The sequence below is a fragment of the Diadema antillarum genome, unplaced genomic scaffold (assembly GCF_040938485.1).
Source record: "Diadema antillarum isolate AM-2024a unplaced genomic scaffold, OU_Dant_1.0 seq00000217_RagTag, whole genome shotgun sequence".
Taxonomy (NCBI): Eukaryota; Metazoa; Echinodermata; class Echinoidea; order Diadematoida; family Diadematidae; genus Diadema; species Diadema antillarum.
Window position 1 is genome coordinate 2802008 of NW_027271272.1, and position 10017 is coordinate 2812024.

The 10017-nt window shown below is 39.1% G+C and overlaps 1 protein-coding gene across 1 annotated transcript; it reads left to right on the forward strand.

Annotated features, from left to right (window-relative positions):
- Nucleotides 1–417: 417 nt before the first annotated feature.
- LOC139729097 (tRNA-uridine aminocarboxypropyltransferase 1-like) lies at nucleotides 418–8036 on the forward strand. The gene is made up of 7 exons (XM_071640020.1): nucleotides 418–470; nucleotides 2198–2399; nucleotides 3206–3349; nucleotides 5588–5689; nucleotides 6902–7028; nucleotides 7732–7847; nucleotides 7905–8036. The coding sequence occupies exons 2-7, from the start codon at nucleotides 2208–2210 to the stop codon at nucleotides 8034–8036; spliced, it is 813 nt and encodes a 270-aa protein (XP_071496121.1). The 5' UTR covers nucleotides 418–470; nucleotides 2198–2207.
- The last annotated feature ends 1981 nt before the right edge of the window (nucleotides 8037–10017 follow it).

Consider the following 10017-nt stretch of genomic DNA (forward strand, 5'->3'; position numbering starts at 1 on the left):
TACGCCCCCCCCCCCTTTATTTTTTTGTTGAAACAAAAGAAATAAAAAGAAAAAAATGGGGGTGCATGCGCCCCCCCCCCCCTCCCTTTATTTTGTAAACGCGCCCCCTCTTTACGGAATTCCTGGATCTGCCCCTGCTTTTTGCATTATTAAAAAAAAAAATCATTAAAAACCGTTGGAAACCGGAAGCCCCATCAGTACAATGTAATTCGTTTCCAGTGAGAAAAATCTTATTGGCAGCAGCACGTCATGGCACGCGGCAGCTGTACTCCGTCTAGAGTGATCACCTGGGTACACTGTACGAGTATTCTGTTCTCTTTCCTTATTATTCCACTGGTTCATTGTAAGTGGGCCGTCCGTCCATGCACGTGTGGTGTGTGCTTGTTGTGCATATGTGCGTCGTGTGTGTACAGGCACTGGAAAGAACGTACTCGTATCTGCTATATCAGTAATGAACGGTAAAAATTGAGGTATGTAAGCATCAAATATCGATTATGTAAGTGAGCCGATGTAGTAAGGCGTTTTCGGCCGTTTTTCCATGTCTTGATGCTTGTCTGGCAAAACTATATTGAAATTTGTGGGCTACTCAGTCGATTGTTTGAGCGATCTTTGGCGATTTTAATTCTCATAATAGTCCCATTTATAGATATCTATGTCTGGACTCATCTTGTCTGTGCAACATTTAAAATATTGATATGCGTATAACTATAAAACCCCACTGCTTGTTTCTAGGAGTTTCCTTAAACATGTTCCTCCAATCCTTGTAGATTTCCCATTTAAATGTTTATAATATAAAACACCAAGCTGTGTCATTTCTAACCCTGTCGCGGGGCGCTGTAACATAGTTAATGTCCGTATGGGGTCGCTGCTGCGGTTATATGTCATTTCATGTGTTCTACTGCATGCAGAAACTGACCATTTGATTAATATGATATTAAATTTATGTACCGAGTGTCCCCAAAAAAGCGGAACGGTGGATTTTCAGTACCTTGCCTTCTAAAAGTGATATATTTTTTTTACATCATTAGAAAGAGCATCTTCCGCAGAAGACGATAATACCAAAATCATTAAATTTGGTTCAGTATTTTTTATTCTACGCTAATTTCTGAAAATGCAGTCATTTTCAAATTTTACCGGATTTTTGCGACTTATGAGATAATAATTTGAGTGCGACACGCGATCCATACGGTGAATATTGTGTAAGCTCAGTGATCCATGTCAACAAAAGATACAGCTTTCACATTGGGCGTAGGCCAGGAAAAAAACAGTGAGTGTGTGTGCACGCGCACTCAATATGAAAGCGTTATATTTTGTTGACATGGATCAACGAGCTTACACAATTCACCGTATGGAACGCTGTCGCACCCAAATTATTATCTCATAAGTCACAAAAAATTGAAAATGACTGCATTTACAGAAATTGGCGTAGAATAAAAAGTACTGAACCAAATTTAATGATTTTGGTATCATGGTCTTCTGCGGAAGATGCTCTTTCTAATGATGTAAAAAAGATATATCACTTTTAGAACACAAGGTACTGAAAATCCACCGTTCCGCTTTTTTTGGGACACCCGGTATAGTCATAACCGGTATGACAATTTTAATTTTGAAGGATCCTTGGACATTGGAGAAGGTCTTCCTTTGTGTGAAGTTGTGTGCCTGAATGATTGATACAGATTATAAATTTGTAGGCTCAATAGCTTTTTGAAGATTTAAAAAGAGAGAAATGTCTGAACTTTTTTTTTAAAGGAATGTCTTTGACTTTACTTATGATGGAACTTGTATGTTTTTGTGCTCCCTTGCAGCTTTTAGGCCTTATATTAAATAGTTGTTTAGATTTAATGCAAGTTGTGAAGGGAGCATTCACATTGATATTATTATTTCTACAGCCACATTGATATCTTTGTAGTAGAAGCAAATCTTGCAGCCTCACATTGGGTTTAGGTACATATGTCATTAAAAAAAAGAAGAAGAATGAAACATATTCAATTTACCTACAATTTTTTTTCAGAAGTTGATGAATTTATTTTGCATTATCAGAGTCTGTCTAATTATGTCATAAATTAATGAAAGCCATGCAGAATTGCTGTGGAAAACCACATTTCAATTAGATGAGTTGGTATTTTCAAAATCTCAAAATTAGATCAACCCAATTGAGGTGTGTTTTTCTTTTTGTACGGATGTTTTTTGTTTTCAGATTCTGCCACATGGAGAAGAAGCGACCAAGACCAGCTGATGGTCACAACCCTTTCTCTGATCTTCATATCTCATCCCATGAGCCTCTCGAATCCACTGCTTCCCGTACCAAGTGCTGTAAATGTGGTGCATCGAGGAAGTATTTCTGCTACACGTGCTACCTTCCTGTTCCCAATCTGAAAGGAAAGCTGCCACATGTTGAGGTTCTTGTTTGATTCACTCATTTTGCCTGCATCTCCCTGCTAGAGGACAACAATTTCAAATAAGTTTTCAGTGGACAAAACCTGGATATAGATGGAGTTCTACTACACATCTAAATCCACCTTTATAATCTTGCTCAGTAAACAATACTCCAAGAGAAAATTTTTTGAATTTTGCTGTGCATTGCACATGTGCATTGCACATTAATTTTTGTCATTAATCTTGTAGAAAATTAAATTCATATTTGAAAGTCCCCAAACTTGTTGCCAACAATTAGGCAGTGCAATCATTAGATACTTTACAGCCACAAGAAAAAAGAGAATTGTGTATATTCATGAAATGATAACAATCTCTGTACAGCCTTTGCTAGAATGTGGTCATGGTACAGTCAAAACCGTATCAGTGTCTGTTGTTTCTTCACTAGATTAGTGTAAAGTCAAATGAATAGAATCATACATACTTTGTAGTTTCCCCCAAAAATAAACCGATGCTTTGAATAGGATACCTCCTATTACAAGGTAGATACAGCTGTACATTTGCATGCAAAGCCACAAAGTTTCAGGCAAGAATGATGTGTTATCTGCAATGTAATAATGCTGATATTTTCATCGGATTCTTTCCTCTGGTAGATTGCTGATTGTTGAATGAAAGGTCATTGATTGTTACACTATCACAATGATCTATTGTTTTGCATTGGTAGGAAGAAGCTATGTTTCTATATAGTTTATTGTTTTCATGTTCTTAGTGGACTCTCTCTCTCACAGTACAGCAATACTCATGTCGACTTTTTCTTGGTCACTTTCAACAGCTGCCAGTCAAGGTAGATGTCATCAAACATGCTCAGGAACGGGACGGAAAGAGTACGGCCATCCACGCTGCCATTCTAGCCCCGGACGATGTTACCATTTACACCTATCCCTGCATTCCTGACTATGACAAGGAAGAAGGAGAGGTATGTGTTTCCCAGTAAAATAATGTTTTTTTTTCTCCCCTTTTTAGTCGTAAATGTCTTTTTCTTTCTTTTATTTTAGTAAATTCTGATAAGTAATGCCAATATGCAATGAATTCATCATTTAATTCATCATTGATTCATCATTAAAAAGTGGTTCTTCAGTGACACTGTCATGCAGAAGAAGAGTTGCCATTGTAATTGCTTCCTGAAAGCTTCCACTTCCATGAAAGTGATACTAGCATATTTGGATTGAAACTGTATATTGACAAACTTTTTATGATACCAAACTTTAGAATCACGTAAAAGAAGAATTATTCTTTCAGAAAGTATAAAAAACAATTAAAGATTGGCTAGGTTGACCCATTTTACCTGTTATGAGTCCTCACAAAAAATCAGGTCATGCAACTTTTTTGTTAGTTTTGTAATGCAGGTTCACATATGGGAATTAGTATTGTCCACTGAGATGCATGTAACACACAAATATCTTCTTGATTGCGCTTTGAATATCCCTGATTTGTGTGTGTGAATTTTAGCAGCCCTGTATTTCCCACAAATAGGTGGAAAGTAGGCAGAGTTATTGTCCCCGCCGAACGAGTTCGAGCAGGGGACTATGAAACGGGCTCCGTACGTGTGTGTGTCCGTGTGTCCGTCCGTCCGTCCGTCCGTGTGTCCGTCCGTCCGTGTGTCCGTCCGTCCGTGTGTCCGTCCGTCCGTCCGTGTGTCCGTGTGTCCGTGTGTGCGTCCGTGTGTGCGTCCGTGTGTGATCAAAATCTTCAATTTGCTACTTCTCTGTCATTTATGAGCCAATTTTGATTCTGTTTGTTTTATATGATAGCACTACATGGGAGCTTTGAAACTTCTACACAGAATTTCAGTCGTGACCTTTGACCTTGACCTTTGACCTATATTGTACATTTTGCTACAAAATGCTACTCCTTCGCCATTTCTAACCCGATTTCGATTCCGTTTGCTTTATATGATGGCACTAGGTGAGGGCTTCAAAACTTCTACACAGAATTTTGACCTTTGACTTCTTTGACCTTTGACCTTGATTTTTGACCTATATTGTACATTTTGCTACAAAATGCTACTCCTTCGCCATTTCTAACCCGATTTCGATTCCGTTTGCTTTATGTGATGGCACTAGGTGAGGGCTTCAAAACTTCTACACAGAATTTTGACCTTTGCCTTCTTTGACCTTTGACCTTGATTTTTGACCTATATTGTACATTTTGCTACAAAATGCTACTCCTTCGCCATTTCTAACCCGATTTCGATTCCGTTTGCTTTATGTGATGGCACTAGGTGAGGGCCTCAAAACTTCGACACAGAATTTTGACCTTTGCCTTCTTTGACCTTTGACCTTGATTTTGGACCTGTATTGTACATTTTGCTACAAAATGCTACTCCTTCGCCATTTCTAACCCGATTTCGATTCCATTTGCTTTATGTGATGGCACTAGGTGAGGGCTTCAAAACTTCTACACAGAATTTTGACCTTTGCCTTCTTTGACCTTTGACCTTGATTTTTGACCTGTATTGTACATTGGCTACAAAATGCTACTCCTTCGCCATTTCTAACCCGATTTCGATTCCGTTTGCTTTATGTGATGGCACTAGGTGAGGGCTTCAAAACTTTACACAGAATTTTGACCTTTGACTTCTTTGACCTTTGACCTTGATTTTTGACCTGTATTGTACATTGGCTATAAAATGCTACTCCTTCGCCATTTCTAACCCGATTTCAATTCCGTTTGCTTTATGTGATGGCACTAGGTGAGGGCTTCAAAACTTTTACACAGAATTTTGACCTTTGACTTCTTTGACCTTTGACCTTGATTTTTTACCTATATTGCACATTTTGCTACAAAATGCTACTTCCGGCGGGGACATATATTACGCACCGCGTAATTTCTACTTTTCCTTGTGAAAACATGCCGTAGACTGGAGTTGAAAACCTGGCTATTGTTTCACAAAAGTTGTCAGCCCTGACCATTTACCAGCTGTCTACTGTTATGTTTGTTTGATATGTTGCTCCATTCATCGAGTAAATTTTCACTTAGAAAGTATTGAACCTTAGAGATCCTTCAGTTTCACCGTGTACCTTTCTCAGGATTATTTACAAATAAGACGAATATTTGTCTAAATTACCAGCAATCTATGTGATGGTGGACAGGTAAAGACTAAGGTAAAGTTTTCATGTAATGATATGTTTTCCTCCTATCGTGATCTATGCAGGTTGTCTTAGTATATCCAGGCACTGATGCAATATCCCTAGCTGAACTTGCCAAGGAATTACAAAATGCTGGTAGAACAGCTCAGGAAGAACAGACCAATAACGTGAGTCCATATTTGTCTATTTTTGCACAGTGCATATTTGTCTATCTTTCATTTCAGGATAGAAATGGTCAAGCTGAACTTCTTTCATTTGTCTACTTTGCAAGTGACAAGATTGTATCATGGCATTGTTTATCAGGCATTATTTACAAGTCCATGAATAAATTCAAATTCATGAAATTCTTCCGTCGAGATGCTTTCATTGCAACTGATTGACAAATTGCCCTGCATCGACTTATTTACGTTGATGCAGGGCAATTTGTCTGTCAGTTGCAATGAAAGCATCTTGATGGAAGAATTTCATGAATTTGAATGAATAGAACGCAGTACCCGCTGCATGCTGTAAGCTGTAAGGATTAGAACCTACAAGTTTGTACACTTGATGTCGGGCAAAAGCTCCATGAATAAAGTCGACATTTAGTAAAAACCAAAACTCACAAATGAAACTTAAACTGTGGAAGAATTGCGTGTATATACAGGCTACTCCCACTTTAACAAAGTCCTCGGTACCAGTAGTTTTCTTTTCATTATATGGAATTTCATTGAAGTCAAACATTATGTAGAGATATATGGATGACAATTTTGAGACCTAGATTTTGGAGCCTCCATTGTGACGAGAATTTTACTATAACTGTGTTCGTTGTAATGGGAGTGTGCTGTTTCCTATGGAATTATTTGGTATCTGTGCAGTTTATGATATGACTTTTGAACATTACATTTATCCCAATCCTTAGCCGAGTTTGTACATACTTTTTGTGACATTGTTAGAATAGGAAAAGTATGATGGATTTCAAAGATAAAAGATTAGAGGCTACCAAATTCAGAAAGGACTGTTGATTAGAATGACTACAGTTTGCGCTGAAAGGAAATCAGTTGAATGTGAGCACTATGGTACAACTATGCAAACTCTGCATGTGTGCATAACATGCTCAAGCATTGGAAAGTTGTTGAGGGGATTTATTGGTGGTCAATTAGCAAAATGAGTTCCCTGCCAAATGAATACAGTGGAACTTCATTGTAAAGAGTTCAAATGTACAACCCTGTTATAACAAGTCCAGTTTTGCAGGCTACAACCCTGAATTTTTCTTTGCTTTCATACCTTGATGTAGTGAGAAACTCGGTATAAAAAGGTAACTGTTCTGGTTTTTAGGTCCTCTTTAAAACAATGTTCCTGTATGATATTGTGGATAAGATTTAATTGGCTCCTATCTGTAGGCAGAGAGTGACGGGAAGGTTGCTGCTTGTACACAATCTCCAATTAGTTGTCCCTTCAAGAAGGTGGTATTCATTGATTGCACCTGGAACCAGACCCATTCAATTTACAGGGATGAGCGGCTTAGAGGTAATGATGTTCATCCCTCTTACAGTAGCATGTTGCCATGTGTTTGACAAATACCTCATGAAGTACAGGGTTCTGTTTCATACAAAGATGTTATGATAATAATAAATCTTGCTAGAATAGCAAATTACTTCTTGTGGCAGCAGCCAACTTAAAAGCAGTATTCTTGTCATTACCATGACACTCGCTATTCCAGCAACAGGTGCTATCATAGCGACTTTTAATGAGCTGGCCAGCCCAGGTGAACCCTTTGAAGTGAGGTCACAGGGCCCTCCAGATTAAGCAGGTTGTAATAAAATACTGTGATCAAAAACTGATACACATCCATTTTGTTTTTGTGCCTGAATTTTTTTTTTTCTTTTTTTTAAACCTTTGCCCTTTTGGGAAAATTTGAATATCAATGTACATGTTTGCATAGATAAGCACGTACTGGTATGTATGTGTGTGAGCATGTACATATGTATAAATAGTACATGCATGTGAGAACTATGATATTATTTGTATTATCTTTTTATCAGTTTTATTGTTATTTCCAGCATTGCTTTGATTGTTATCATTTTCATTCACTTCATGTAATTAATATCATATTTATCATCATTTCATTAGTCTTATTATTATTGATAGCAGTAGCATTTACATATTTTATTGATATGATATTCTTATGTTTAGTTATCTATTTTTTTTTCTTTTAATGCTGTTCATCCAGATTTACGTTGCATCATCCTGAGGGACAGAACCACCTATTTTTGGCGAGGCCAAAACAAACCAGACTCATATTTGGCAACCATTGAGGCCATCTACTACTTCATGTTGGACTACCATGCGGCATTTGAACAGAAGATGAGAGAAGGGAAACGGGAAGAGGAGGAGCAGAAGAAGGGGGTGATGCAGAAGGAAACCTGTTCCCATCGCTATGACGACCTTCTCTACTTTTACAGCTTCATGTACCAGCTGGTTCACCGAGAGCCAGATGAGAGAAAGAAGCCGAGGAAGGAGACAGAGAATGGATGAAAAGAGATGCTGGCAGTGTGTAAACAAGCCATGGTTACACTGTTAAAACGTTGCAAAGTTTGAGTTTGTGATGTTTAAGATCTCAGGAATTTTGCCAGTGTCGCCGTAAACTTCCCAAAATCTTCTTGCCAAAACTTCTCACGAGACTTCCCACTCACGCTAAGGGAAATTTGAATGCTCGCAACTGAAACTTCGCAAAAATTGTCATATGACCAGTCCACCCCCTGCTTGCAGGTGTTGCCTCATTTAGATATAATGTGTCTCATTGTGATGTAGGTGTGTGTATTGTTACTGTAGCCTCTGCTACATGAGCTGGTTACTCCAGGGTAAATTGCAGTGTATACCCATCAACAACGATAAATCAGTTGAGGCACATAAGTTTGTTGAATATGGATTCTTGTTACCGGTATTCACTGTCAAACGATCAGATGATCAACATCATAAGCAAATATTAACGATGTAGTGTAACACTGACGGTATTGATGACCATGCTAAGGTGACAGTTACAGCTGTTTTAGACCGTTTTTCCTTTATGGAAATTTCTGCACAAACTTCTGATCTGACTGCTCTGCATGGTCTTGAGTAAACAGTGAAAAATCAATAGTTTTATCCCACATAACACTTTCCTATCCCCTTGTAGTGGGGCGAGATTCCTTTGTTCTCTCTCCCCATGTAATGTAAACAAACACGGAGAACTCTCCTCTTGCATAGCAAATTCTGGTAACCAAAGTCTGTTATAGATAAGGTACAGCTATGCTGTGGTTTTAAATGTGTTTATATTGACTCGAGTGTTTTGAAATTGTGCGCTTGTAGCACTTGGCATCAACTCTGACCCTAATCCTGTTGGACCAGCCCCTTTTTGTCGAGAAATGTGGTCATTGCTCTCCCCAGAACCCAGTGGCCATGAGCTACGCTTTCATCGACAACTAACACCAAGTCGTTCTTTGCACAGTCTCTCTTGTTTGTCTTCCATCTCTTTCTCTGTTGAAGTAAGGGGAGTTACGCTTTCACCCATCTCCACCAAAACTGGTCTGCAAGATACTGAACCTCTCGCCATCTTCTACATGTATAGCAATCATCTTTCTGAAACAGCCCTGGGGGCAGTGATGGCTTACTCCCTCATCAGTAGAAGGTGGTTTGGAGTGAGCGGCTCTTCATCCTTTAGGTTAACACTGAGCTGCGCTAATGGCCTAGCATTGAAAATGGCCTCGACTTCCATCAATAGGGTACCGGTAGTCAACCTTTCATCTGCAATCACCTGTTGTGTTAGAAGGCCTTTGAGGATTCTACGTGTGGAGTGGATCATTCTCTCCCATACGCCTCCCATGGAGCTTGCACCAGGAGGGTGGAACTCCCATTGGATAGCCCTCTCTCTGAACAGCAATTGTCCGATCTTATGAAAGATGAGTGTTTCGATGTTCTCTTTCAGTTCTTTGTGTCCACTCCGGAAGTTTGTCCCATTGTCACTGAAGATGTTTCAGGGACATCCTCGACTGTTGAAAAATCTTCATTGGGCATTTAGGAGTCCATGTCTAGTCAATTGGTGACCTCTAAATGTACTGCTTCGTATGCCAGACAGATGAATATACAGCTTGCACATCCATCACATCTGGTTCACATCTGAGTTTCATCATTATGGTGCCATTTTTAGCTTCGTCTGGGATAGTTGGAAGCTCTGGCCAATTCTGCTCATGCATGTCAAGGAACTCTTGTATTTTTGATGCCGCGTTTCATCCTTGCTGGGCCTGCATTTTAAATTTTGGAGTCTCGCATCCACCAACTGACAATTATTGGGCAAGGATGGCTCGTCATGTTTCCATGGGAGACTCATTTCAGAATGGCTGTCAACCTTGATGAATTTCTCCATTTGGTCAAAAGCCCTTTCGTCCTCCTTCTGTTTCCAACAGGGAACCCACCAATTCAATATGCCAAAATCTTTCTTCTTGTTGATGACGGATGTTGTCCAGGCTCTGCACAAGTG

Bases quoted from the DNA above. Each gene is read 5' to 3' on its own strand.
- LOC139729097 (XM_071640020.1), top strand. From the start codon at position 2,208: ATGGAGAAGAAGCGACCAAGACCAGCTGATGGTCACAACCCTTTCTCT. The intron at 3,350-5,587 runs GTATGTGTTTCC...TGATCTATGCAG, and splicing joins ATGACAAGGAAGAAGGAGAG to GTTGTCTTAGTATATCCAGG. The intron at 5,690-6,901 runs GTGAGTCCATAT...TCCTATCTGTAG, and splicing joins AGGAAGAACAGACCAATAAC to GCAGAGAGTGACGGGAAGGT.